Below are 13,963 nucleotides of genomic sequence, written 5' to 3'. Positions count from 1 at the left end.
TGCGGTGGTCTGTACCCTCTAATATAGTTATCAAGCATAAGCCGCAAACATTAACCTAGTATGTATTACAGTTCTAGCCTATAGCTAATGTGCACTTTTGAGTTAAAGAAACAAAAGCATGTCACACAGAACTCTATCTGAAAACATCAGCAAATGTCTTGTGTTGTTGATGCCAGGATACGGTTATAACGCTAGTCAGTGTTTAACATTTTTAGGCTCAAACTTTAACAGTTTAATCAACTAGTTATCTGTTCCTATTGTTTACAACCAGTAGATACAAGTCAAATTGTTTTATGGACATGTGCTAGTTTTTTTTTTTTTTTTTAATGTTTAACTCTTGCTATTGAATGGTATTATGACATGTGTTCGTAATTTTTTAATGTTTAACACTTGCACTTGATTGGTATTATGACTAAATAGACCATTTTAATGCTTTATACACTTGCAATGATTGGTATTATGTTTAATCAGACTTGCAATTTGATTGATACTTGTTTCATCTGAATTCTTTCGCTGAATTTTTTAATGCTTCTAACACTCGCAACTGATTGGTATTATGTTAAAGTGAATTCGTAGCCCTGCTGCTTTCATGTTTCCTTCTGTGTTTATTACACCCCTTCTAAACTCCTGTTTGTTTTTCTATTTCTTCCCTCATAGTGCAACCTGTTTTGTCCTGCATGCAAGCTGCTGCCTATGTTCTTCACCCTGAAATAAAAGGGATTCCTCAGTACAGTTTTTCACCAGGTGTTTTAATACCTAAAACCGAGAAAAATCTGCCCCCTCCAATATATTTATTACTGCACGTACAAAGTGTTTAGTATGTAACAACTGTAAAATTCATTTGTACTGTCCTTTGTTGTTTGGAAGTGCCATCACCTACCTCTGTATCTTGGGACTCCCTTGAAAGTGCAGCAGCACAGAATCAATATCCCCTCCCCAATCTAAAACCAACTGCCTTCCTACATTATTTCACAGACAACATTAACTCAATCTCTGGTCTCTGGGGACTATCCCGCATAGCTATATCTTCATACAAGCCTCTTATTATAGTTTGCACGTAGAAGGAAAAAAAACATATACATAAAAAGGACTACAAAGAATTTTATCCTTACTTCTCCGATAGTAATCTTGCGCTATCAGAGAAACAATTTCTGGCTCAACCTGCTTAGTTTACCCTCACTTTGCTTGGGCTCACCTCTCCCCTACCTCCATTCCCACCCACCCCCTCTTTCATTACATTTATACATTTTGTTAGGCACCACACGCTCTACCCAATTACCCAATCAATTTTATCCGTAACACCCCCCACACCCACCTCACCACTCCTACCTACCTCTCCTACAACTCCTTACACCTCCAACAGCTCACATTCTCCTCCCACTGCTGTCTCCTCTACTACACTCAACCTTCTTTTCTCCCACCCTATCACTGCAATCTACCCAACCATGCTCTTTTTACCAAATGTGTCTTTACTACTCCATACTATCAGGACGACTCTTCCTAACCCATCATGCTAACAACCTCCACAATTATAACATACAATGCTATAGTTCCCCTACTCTATCAAGCAACCACCCCACACCCATAAACAAAGCATATAGTCAAATCAGCCCACAACTCTACTCCTTTACCTACTCCCTTCTCTACCATCAAATTCACATACAATCCACTTATCCAACTGCCCCCACTTTCAGATATCACCTCATAAAAAACAAACAAGTGCTCCTACTACTACACTCCTTAACTCACATAAAGCTGCTTGCAGACATCCATCCTAATCCTGGCCCTAGCTATAACACAAACAAACCACTAAAACACCTCCACAACTCTACCCTAAATACCTCAAGCTACAGCACCCCTACCACTAACATACTTACCTCCTACCAGTCATTTCAAGATCTGACTTACTTATCACAGACTTTAATCCAAGAAGCCTAGTTAATAAGATCACAGAATTCCATGCTACCTTTATGAACTACTCTCCTGACATTGCCATTATTACAGAAACGTGGCTAAAACCTCACATCAAGGACTCCAAAATTACAACATAAGGCAAGACAGACTTAACAAAATAGATGGCGGCGTAGCTATAATGTTCAAAGACTCTCATAAAATAAAGAAAGTAAACATGACCCCACCAGACATCCCTAACACTGAATTACTAATTTCACGCCTGCATATTAACTCACACAAAACCATGATTATCATAGCTGTCTACCTACCCCCAGGTAAAAACCTTCCCAACATAGAGCATCTCCTCTCCTGGTCCTCCACCACTTTCAATCAAGAAATTATCATGCTGGGTCTAGACTGGCTTACCTGCACATCCAACTGCCCTACTAACTTTATCAATCTATACAACTATACCCAAATCATAAACTGTCCCACTCGTACTGACAAACACTCACAAAAAGAATTACTACTTGATTGAATATTGACCAACAAACCCAACCTGAATGACCAAGGTGGCTGCCTACCAATCAGCCTTAGTGATCACTCCCCCACATATATACTAAAAAAAAGAATTCAAACCCAACATATCTCATCCATCAAACACACCCACTGTAAAAAAACATTTCTCCCCTGATGCTTTCAACCTACTGCTATAGCAGTGTGATTGGTCACCCCTAAGAACCCTCAACCTGGACCTTGCAGTTGAATAGCAAATTCCTAGAACTCCTAAATAGTCTGGCCCCCATAAGAAAAGTACGTATCAAATCCAAACAACTACCTTGGCTCCCCCATGCCACTAAACTGCTCATCAAACAAAGAGATAAAGCTAAACCCCTACACCAATCCACCAAAAACATAAATGATTGGACCATATACCAGCAGCTAAGGAACAAAACAAAGAAATCCATACAAATGACAAAAAAAAAACAATAATTTCATACCCCTCAAGTAAGGCACCTTTACAACCCTTGCAAATTCTGGCAAACTATTAACTACCTCCTTAACCCAGGTAAAACCTCCATTCCCACCCCCACCACATCCAATACCTCCGAATCTATAGAATCCAAATTCAACTCCCACTTTATTAATTAATTCTATTACCTCCCTCCTAGATAACCACCAAAACCTACGTCTCTCAATACCCTCCTCTACCTCTGACACCTCTACCTCTTTCTCTGTAAAACCTGTCCAAACCTCCTATATAAAAAAGCTCCTCAGAAAACTTAAGCCAAGCTGCCTAACTGCCGACTAACTCCCGAACAAATTCTTAAAACATTGCTGCCCCGTCTATTGCTATCCTATATCTCTTCTTATTGTTTTATCTCAAAACTACACGCACCTCATCTCTGGAAAATAGCAGGTATCACCCCCCTCCACAAAGGTGGCCCCTCCAGGGAAATCAAACTATCATCCCATTGCCATCCTCCCACCCTTGGCTAAAATCCTAGAGAAATGCATTCACCAACAACTCCAAAATCATCTTATCAATAACCTACTATCCTACTCCCAGCATGGTTTCAGGCCCAAGCACAGTGCTAATACAGCCTTAATATCACTTACCAATACCATTCACCACCTCATGAACAATAGTCTCCTAGTCTCAGCCATCTTCCTTGAAATGTCAAAGGCATATGACACGGTGTCCCACCAGTTTCTCCTAAACATACTGGCTCTACCTACCATCTCAGTTCATCCACTCTTACATGGTTTAAAAGCTACCTATATGACCGTAATCAGGCCATCAAATGGGAGAAAAGTCGCTCTTCTCTGCTACCAGTGTCCACAGGTGTACCCCAAGGATCCATACTTGGTCCCCTCCTCTATATCCTATTTACCAGTAAGATAAACTCAGCAACCCAACCTGCAACAATCGTACAATATGCAGATGATATATCTCTTAACTGCTCTGCCCCAACCCTCCAAGAACTTCAAGATAAGACACAAAAAGCATTTCAGGAAATAGAAACCTACCTATCCAACTTCAATCTCATTCTAAACCCCAAAAAGACCAAACTGATGTTTTTTCACACACAAACCAACCAGTGTCCACTCTCCATCCATCACAATTCATTCCACCAATGGAACCGCAAATGAACCCACAAACCACACCAAACTCTTAGGTGTTACTATAGACGACAGGCTGAAATTTGATATTCACATTTTCCTGTCAATTAAAAAAGTCAATGCCAAACTTGGAACTCTACTATGCTAAGCCTTTCCTTACAAACCAAGCCAGACTAGCCACTGTCAGATCCCAACTTCTATCCACCTTACTCTACTGTTCTAACATTCAAAAACCTCCATAAAACCGACCTTAACCTATCATCCTGCTATAATAAAATTGCAACATTTGCCAGCAATCATCCCCACAAATATCATCACTGCTCTGCTCTCCAACAACTGAATTGGCTCGAGCTTCACATCTTCACACTGAACCATCTCACCTTTGCACACAAAATCATTCACAACCCCAAACAATGCCCTTCACTGTCCTCCCCAGTTAAACCACATGTCAATACTAGGCCCCTTAGATCTTCTGACAGAATGATGCTAACAACCCAGTCACACAACTACCATGGTGAATGTCTCTATAGCTAAGGCCTGGAATGCTCTCCCCTAACACATCCAAAACACTCCCAACTACTCTGCCTTTAAAACCAAAACCAGAGAACATCTCAAATCTAGGTGGTTGTGCTCCAGCTGCTCTCCTGGATAATAAACCCCTCCCAATCAACTTTTCTCATCACCCTCTCATAGCAACTTTTATCCTTCTTGCTCCAGCCCATTTTAGAATGCTGGCTTTGCAGTGTTCACTGACATTTTAAGTGGGCTACAACCTATGACACTATATCCCCTTCAATCAAACAATTTTACTCATTTGATTTGCAGTATCAACAGTGCTAGCAACATCTTCCATCTCCTCAACTGGAATATACACGTATTAGTCTTGGATTAAGTGTATTATTGTTGGTGTTTAGTTTTATGATTTTATTGATTTTTTATGGTCTATGTGTACAATAACTGTGTGTGGAGCTTTTCTCCTCACTCTCTGCTGAAAACAGGCTCCATAACCCAGTCAGACACTACCCAGTTAAATGTAAAATAAATAAATAAACTTACCTTTAATTTTTATATAAAAAATACTACAGTTTCACTAAATATAGAAATTGTGTCTAGGTTTAACCAATGTTTTCACAGTATGTGCAATTTGGTACAAGTTAAACTGTAGATGATTTGTATTATTTCTGAAGTTTGTATAATTACTGTTCTTAAAATGTCTTTGCAATACTTCAAACTTTTCTCCTTGGGCCTCTGCTAACAATGGGCACCTACCCACTTGGACTTTCCCAGTAATCAAGTATCCGTAAACAAAAATGTAAAAGATGAAAAGGGAAATGTATAAATCTAAAGCTTGAAATGTGAAAACATAACACCTTTTACCAACTATGCCTCCAAGCATCATAAACTAGAATCAACTTCAAAGTAGCAGACTAGAATTGTGAATAGAGCAGACATCAAAATGGAGTCATTTAGTGTTTGTTAATCTTGCATACTAGGTGTTGCTGTGTTGATGCAATTTAGCCCTTTCCCTATATATGTGGGAAGACTAGTTTAGTTACTTTTGCTGTAAGAATGTAAATAGTTAAAATAAGCTGATGTAATGTTTGCCTGTACAAGGGCAATGAAATAACCCCTGGTTCTATGAAAAAAATGTGTAAGCATTTCAGATTATCTTTGTTCTGTCTTAACTGCATGAATGTATTGTCTTCCAAGAAGACTATCTGTATAGGTTTATTATTGCTTCTAACTTGGAGGTGTTACAGCCAATACTGCTTACTAAGAAACAGCTAGGTTATTCAGTTATTCGTGGATTTTTTTCCTGTACATAGTCCAGTATAGCCAATGTTAATTTCAGCTTCCATGTGAACTTATTCGTCTACAAATATAATAATTTAACTGCACTGTTTACCTTTTGTTTGAGTAAAACTTGTGCATTTAAGCTCTTTATAGCTGGCCTTTTGTACGCATTACTGTTGCTTATGTAAAAAGGGTCATCGTTTACCACTGCAGGCTAACAAGTTGTGGCTCCCATCTAAACTTAGCTAGATCAGTTGGACCCACTACCGGTGAAAATGTTACCGTGTACAAAGGACATGGTGGCCTTCAGTCATACCCAGAGTTTTGACCGTACTATTGTGCCTGGTAGAAAGCTATGAAAACTGGAGAATTTCACCAGCGTTCCCTGGAAATAGGAGTGTGGAAAGCAGTTCAAGTACATAAGGGGCACTAGAATGCACTAGATCAGAGGGAGTGACGGGAACAAAAGGGTTACAGGGAATTAGAACAAAGACTCAGTTCTGCAGGTGTCTTGTGTGCAATCTCGCATGAGTTTCAATACTAGACACCCATACCAAAGACAGCACTGCATATTCCCTTTATGCTCTAGGATTCAGGTTGCATTTTGAGAATTGATTACCAAAACAGAGTTGTTGGCACTTTGTTTTAACCTCCTGTGCAGCAGATCTAATGTGATTCAAAGGACCCTCCCCTCCAGTGCTAGCTAGCACATTTCCTCACAACTTGTTGCCAGCAGTGTAATTAACCCCCATCTGTGCTATCCATCCTTAACACTGGTTACACTGAACCATGACATTTTGGTGGCAGTGTTGTCATAGTCTATCACAGCTTTATGTGAATACTGTGATCTAGGTGACAAGTACCACCAATATTGCTAAATATATATTCTACACCGAACAGAAGAACAACTATGTGCTGAACATTTTAGGTTCCATAATAGGAATTAGGTGAATCACAAAAGCCAACTGGGTTTTAAGAGAGCTGGATATACAGGAGCAGAGCACTGCTTTCTTTCCTCTGAAGGGCTAGCAAAAGTGCTAACAAAAGTATGTATGTAAAGGGGTTCTATAATCTTTGTAAATTGCTTATTGTTGTGAAGCGTTATTGTTGTGAAGCGGTCTTTTAAACTCTCATCTTGGTATCTGCAGTTCTAACATATTAAAACTGCACCATGAGAAACTGCTGTTGATTTAAGCTGCTTGATCCAGCTAGTTTAGATGCATCACTTACCAGAATGCCCTATAGCTTAATCAAGACCTTCCCAATAAAACTTCATGCCCCTTATTTTCAAATAGAACACAGCTGTAACTGTAGCCCTGGAAAGAGTACAGCTGTTACTGTTGTAGGTGTACTCATTAAATTTGGATGTCACTTTTTGTCTACTCATTGTTAGTTCTTACTCACTGAAAGAAAACACATTATACTAAAAACTGTTAATCTGATTACAGCACATGTGCCACTACTGTCTGTGCTGGGCCAGAATATGGATGAAAAGGAACTCTATGAGACTAGCCTGATTACAAGAATCACTACTACTGTCTGTGCTGGCCAGGTTTGCCTCAGGGCAGGATATGGATGTGGGTGAGTATGAATGACGTTTATGAGACTGGCTACATTGTGCTGACAATTATCAGGCCATGCACACTGGCATAGACAAGCTTCCAAAACTGTGGCACTGAAATCTCAATCCTACAATGAGCCATTTATTAAGTGGATATCATGTGATGTAGTGCAGGGATACTGAATACCAGTACAAGGGCAAATGGACCTCTGTGGGACTGACCATTGTGAAAAGGTACAGAAGCTTGTCACAGCACTGCACCATAAGCAACATCCACTAAACTGACTTGCACTGCTTGAACCAAAAGTTAATCTGTCTTATTTGGCTAACCAGACAGTGTACTGCAAACGAAATATGCCATTTCTTTGTTTAATGTAATGCATTAAAAATAGTACAAAGATCAAACCTAATTAAAAGAAATTATTACGCAGACTTTTATTAAGACGGTTGTAGTATAGCCATTATATTATTCAGGATGATGCTTGTTGGTTACAACACCCACACCTCCAGGTTAGTAGCAACACATGAAGCATCAGAGACCATACAGGTGCAACTAACCATAGGCAAAACTGCTATACAACTGGTAGCATGTTACAGACCACTCTCCCAATCTCAAGAACCCCACTCAGCCTTCCTGAAAACATTGGACATTGGAGGATATGAATGTATCACAAAATACCATCATACTGGGAGACTTCAACTACCCAAACATAGATTGGGTACATTATTCTAGCCCTAATACCCTAGCCCAAAGGTTCCTGGAATTCATAAATTCAAATGCACTGGAACAACTAGTCACCTCTCCCACTAGGGGAGATAATATACTAGACCTGATCATCACAAATATGGGGACAAAATGCTCCACACCGGAAGTATACCCCTCACTAGTGAGATCTGACCACAAACTAATCACCCTGGATATACATATTCCACCTCCACCCCCAGCACAAAAGACCACAGTGAAAAACTTCTCAAAAGCAGACTTCACTCTTCTTAAGACTGAGATGGTATCCTTTAAGCCCACTGTGCCAGTGGATACTACATCCCACAATGCCGAATCCTTCACAAATGCTTTCTATGGACATCTCCAAGAATGCATGGATCATGCAATCCCAAACAAATCCAAGTCCCTCTCCACCAAATGTAAGCGTCTTGTCTGGTGGACCTCAGCCATAAACAAATTGTATAACAAAAGAAGGAAGCTACTGCACGTCAGAGCTAAATCCCATGAAGGGAAGACATCTCTGATCAACATTAGCAGAAAACTACGTTCTCTCATAAAAACATCCAAGGCAAACTTTGAGAGAAAAATCGCTAAGGACACTAAAGATAACCACAAAGCCTTCTTCAGCTATGTTAGAAACCTGGGCGGAAACCCTCAGATATGCTCAGAGTTGGTTCACAACAACAAAAAATACACTGAACCCACAGATACTGCTAACATTCTGGCTGACAGGTTCAGTGCAAATTTCTCCCCTCCTTCACCCCCAAAAGAAGAAATACTTATCCCAGCTGAATGTAATCTCCCTGTCATCTCAGATGTCCAAGTGAGAACCACCCTAAACAAAGCAAAAAACACAGCATCAATGGGACCTGACAGTATCCCGGGGTGCATGTTAGGTGAACTCCAAGAGGAGCTAAACCCACACATAAAAATGCTACTTAACCTTAGCCTTACTTCGGGATATGTACCTGAACACTGGCGTACAGCAACAGTGGTCCCACTCCACAAGGGGGGTGCCTCTACAGACCCTGGAAACTACCGCCCCATAAGCTTAACTAGCCTGGTCTGCAAAGCTACGGAAAGAATCATTATGGAACTCAAACAGAGACATAGGGGACCTACAGACACTTGACCCCACCCAGTTCGGCTTTGTAAAGGGCAGATCCTGCCTTTTAAACCTGGTTGACTTTTTCGAAACAGTCACTAGAGCCATTGATGAGGGCAAAGCAGTCCATACAGCATACCTGGACTTGGCTAAGGCCTTAGACACAATACCCCACTCAGGCATCATAGATAAGCTAAACAGCTTAAAAGTACACCCTTATGTCACTAGATGGGTTGCAAACTGGCTAAAGGACAGAACCCACAAAGTTAAAATCGCTAGAGCAATGTCAGACTCAAAGCCAGTCACAAGTGGTGTCCCACAGGGATCTGTCCTGGGACCCCTCTAGTTCGGCATTTATTTCTCAGATGTTAAAGCAAACATGGGAGGGCTGTGGCTGACAAAGTTCGCAGATGACTGCAAACTAGGCGCCATAGTTGATACACCAGCAGACACACACATCCTACAAAAAGGCCTCACTGAAACGGACAACTGGTGATGTAGTCACGGCCTTAAACTAAATGCCAAAAAATGTATAGTCATCCCCTTTGGAAAAAGCAAAGTACCCACAAATTATCACATAGACAGCAACCCACTGAGTACGGAAAAAGTAATCAGAGACCTAGGGACCCAAGTAGACAGTGACCTCTCATTTGACACCCACGTTGCCAAAGTGGTTAGAAAAACATTCTACCTTGCACACCTCATCATGAAGGGATTCACATCCAGATCCAAGGATGTCATTGTACCCTTATATTCCTCCCTCATCAAACCCATGATTGAGTACAATGCCCCATTTGGTATGTACCTCACCCGGCATTTGCAACACCTGGAGAGACCACAAAAGTACCTCACCAAAAGGATCAAGGGTCTCTTATTCTGCCAGACTAAAGAAACTTCAGCTCTATTCAGTAGCATACCGCCTGCTCAGAGGTGATCTCTGCCTGACGTACACGGCCATGTCCAATCAGGATCTGATGGACATGCTCCACCTCAAAAAATCCAAATCCATCAGGACCACGAGAGCTAAAGACTTAAACCTCGGCACAAGTATGAATAGGACATGCTGGAGGGATAGATTCATAACCCAGAGGCTTCCCATGCTTTGGAACAAGATCCCAGTTCGTATTAGGCAGAGCCCCTCACTGACTCTCTTCAAGAGAAATCTTGATGAGTGGATGGGAGATCGTAAGTTTACCCCAGGGGTCACATCTGTGTCATTGCTAGACAGGGGCACAGTAAACTAATTATATTATATAAGGGGACCTTCATTGTGTCACTACTAGACATAGGCACAGTATTCTAGATTTGGTACTTACGTATTATCGCAACCAGATTTATAAAGTGCGATAATTTATCTATTTTCGGCAGAAACACGTTGCCTGACCTAAAAAGGGGTCTGTAAAGATGTCGCCAGCAGTTTGTCACAGTGGGAATGAGGCAGGCAGAGCAGAAATGCTGTAAGTTTGTACTTCTGGTTGATGCGGCTCATTTCTTCCGCAACTCCGTAGTGGTCCACATCCGTGCAATTCCTGCATTCTTCATTACCCTGTTAGCTACAGGAAATTGACTCAGGAAATGCACACTGAAGTTTTCGGGGGCAGTAATCAGCAAAAGTGAAGGTGCCTGTAAGGAGCAGTGAATAACAGCTCATTGCTTGCTTTCGAGTGATATGGCTTTCTTTGCAGTGGCAGACTGTTTTAAAAAGGTTGCATTCTTGCTTATGGATCGTGACCATTTCAATTAACAGGATTGTATGTGTACTAACACTTTGAAATAAATGGGTTTGGTTGCTTTAGGCTTTTTAAGGACGAACAGCTGTTTTCAAGTCCTTTGTCATACACAGATAGTAAATATACAGTTACAGAGAAAGAGGCAGGGACTGTTGTCAGTAAAACTCCACCAACAGAACCACACTTTTAAATCAGTACTTCAGTCACAACTGCATTAATGTGCCTTCTGAGAGTCTGAACTGTAAACAGGGTATGTAACAAATCAGATACTTGCAAAGGACCTTTCTAAAAGGGGTCAGTTTATGTTAACGAGCCATGGTCCTGACAACTTGTGTGGATGGAAATGTGGTGACAGACAAGCAGCAGTCAGGTGTGTAGGTCGGCCGGGGACATTACCAGGCAAGAGGAATTCTGCTGTTATTCCGCTTCCTGTGTGGAAAATTTTCTGGCACTATAATACTTAAACATTTTACACACCCCTTGATAGGTGAACATACATGCTCTTTCTTGACAAACTGCTGGCGACATCTTTACAAACCCGTTTTTAGGTCAGGCAACATGTTTCTGCCGAAAATAGACAAATTATCGCACTTTATAAATCTGGTTGCGATAATACGTAAGTACCCTAGATTTATTCTGTACATTTTTGTACCATTTCATGGGGTGGCAAAAGCCACATCACTATGGCTAGGCTTACAAATGCCTCAGGGCAGATAGCCTAGTACTATACTATGAAACTATATAGCTAGCTGTACTAGTACCTTCTGGTTCAAAGAGGAGGTGCGGCTCTTTTACGGAGGTGAAATATAAATGTGGACCTCTGGCGTGTACATTTGGGTTAATGCATATTCCCCTGTATATACTACCAAGCTTAGGGTTAAGCTTCAAGTTTCTACTGCTAGATAATTTAATTCTTTAGTGACCCTACATTACAACTGCTCCATCGCCCACAAAATGTTATGTAGGACAACACCATCAGGCCATTTTCAAATAGCCCTTTCAGATCCCTCGTTTTGGTATGAATGCTCACATAATAGTGGCTATTTTTTTAAGGACAATGGTCAAGGAATAAAGTCCATTTTACACTATGCCCTCGCCTGATGATTTATGTTTCTCCACGAGGGTGCAGCTAGCCGCTAAGCACGACAAAAAAGATTACACAAAACGTCAAGTTACTTTTAACTTGGGATCAAACTTGCAAAATGTGGAATGCATGTTGACAGTGGAAACATTTGCAGCCGTCTCCTGGTATTCCAAAATTATGCAATACCATCCTACCCACACTCGCTAGAGAGAATCGTAGTAAAAGGATTTGATACACCACCGCCACAGCAGACAAAGAATATCAATAATCATAGCCTCATTACAAAATCAGACTGCTGACTAACCCCTCCCTACCCCGATTTTGTACGCATTTTTCTATGTAACAACCGAAATACACAAACTACCACTGTTTAGTCGGTCACTGCATTACTTAATACCTTTTAACTGGCTTTATAAACTATACTCACCCGATCACGGACATGTATTAGTATCACTTTTTAATATAGAATGGCTACAATAGCCAACCTTTAATCATTCATTTGTGCTGCCGCATAAAGACACCGGTATTTAATCCGCAAACAACCGCTATGTATGTATCCAATATGCAGTATCTCTATACAACTTGATCAGTTTAGTATCTGCAATTGTGACATTCATTCTACACTGAAAACTTTCAATAGCCTAGCTCAGAGAGCAAAACCTGAATAAAATGTGAACAAAAGACAAAACCGCTCCTCAAACTAACTAAACCAATAATCATAGTGCCAGGATTGAAAGTGTCAAGCATCTCCAACAAGTGCTTGATTAGGCTTCCTACTCCTATACAAATTTCAACAAGGATCTTCGACTATACAATTAGTAGTTAAAACAATCGCATACCCAAACCGATACATGCTATAAAACCACTTACGGGGTGCATCGATCACTAAACTCGTTCGCTATCGTTTCGATGCCACCAGCCCTGGCAACAGCGATGTAACAGTTCTGAAAACCCACATCAAATCCCACTACAGACATTCTTATAGCTCTAGTAGCACCAACTCTTTCAACCAGAGACAAATAGCACGCACGCCGCTGACTGAACACTAGCCCAATACTTTAAGCACCTTTCGCTTGTACAAGTCGACAATGTACTGCAACGCGCCTGCCCAGTTCTTATTAATATAGTATAGATAAGAAGTTTCCAGAAACGGTATTACAATTCGAGGTACACGTGCGTGCCTTCCTTCCGCGTTCCCGAGTCTTCTAGAATTCTGAAAACTTGAAGTCAGGCTCTGCATTATTGGCTGACGCTTTGTGGTTGTCAGGGCAACAGAACGCCAAGTACTTCGTGGGGTGGAGAAATAACTAGAAGACACTTAAACCATGAATAAAATATTGTCCAACTAGGGTTACCACCTGTCCCACTTTGCGGGGGACAGTCCCTCTTTGGGCAGTTGTGTCCTGCTAAAAAAAAGTGTAAAAATGGGAATTGTCCTGAGATTTGAGGACAAAATGAGTTGCTATACTTTATGCGATAGTTGCATAAAACAGTTATTCTGTATCCGAAACACCTAAATGTTATAAGAAACAGAATAAGCAACTAAAATGCTGCAAGAATAACCTTTTATTTAGGCACAAAAGGGAAGTTCTGTCCTTTGCACTGGCCTGCAAAATCTGATGTTTGTACCAAAAATGTCCCACTTAGGGTTGCCACCTTTTTAAATGCCCAATGTCCAACACTTAAAAATGTAGTTTTACTACCGTTTGTACTGTTTGGTGGTTGATAAATTAATTCAAATATACAAATTAAAAATATGAAGAACTCAAAAGTATTTAATTTATGGAAGAAAATCTGTAAATTCGTAATTTTCGGAAAACGAAGTCAACTACTATGTCCTACAAACACGACCTAAAAACTACATTCTGTTATTTTATAAAATCCGAGAAACATAAGCTATCCTTCTCTTTGTTAAAACACTCTGTGTTCCTAGTCAGATATGCTGTAG

The 13,963-nt window shown here is 40.6% G+C and overlaps 1 protein-coding gene across 1 annotated transcript in view; it reads right to left on the bottom strand.

The window, feature by feature from the left end:
• Nucleotides 1-13,188, bottom strand: part of HSPH1 (heat shock protein family H (Hsp110) member 1) — a 322,955-nt gene extending 309,767 nt beyond the window's left edge. The window contains exon 1 of the mRNA XM_044073239.1: nt 12,886-13,188. Coding sequence (XP_043929174.1) covers nt 12,886-12,992 — 107 coding nt within the window. The 5' untranslated portion in view covers nt 12,993-13,188. The remainder of the gene's footprint in view (nt 1-12,885) is intronic.
• Between the last annotated feature and the right edge of the window lie 775 nt (nt 13,189-13,963).

This window comes from Protopterus annectens, chromosome 5.part1 (assembly GCF_019279795.1).
Source record: "Protopterus annectens isolate FY-2018-M chromosome 5.part1, PAN1.0, whole genome shotgun sequence".
In the NCBI taxonomy this organism is placed as follows: domain Eukaryota; kingdom Metazoa; phylum Chordata; order Ceratodontiformes; family Protopteridae; genus Protopterus; species Protopterus annectens.
The sequence above is the reverse complement of the archived record's forward strand: the minus strand, read 5'-3'. Positions and strand labels throughout refer to the sequence as shown.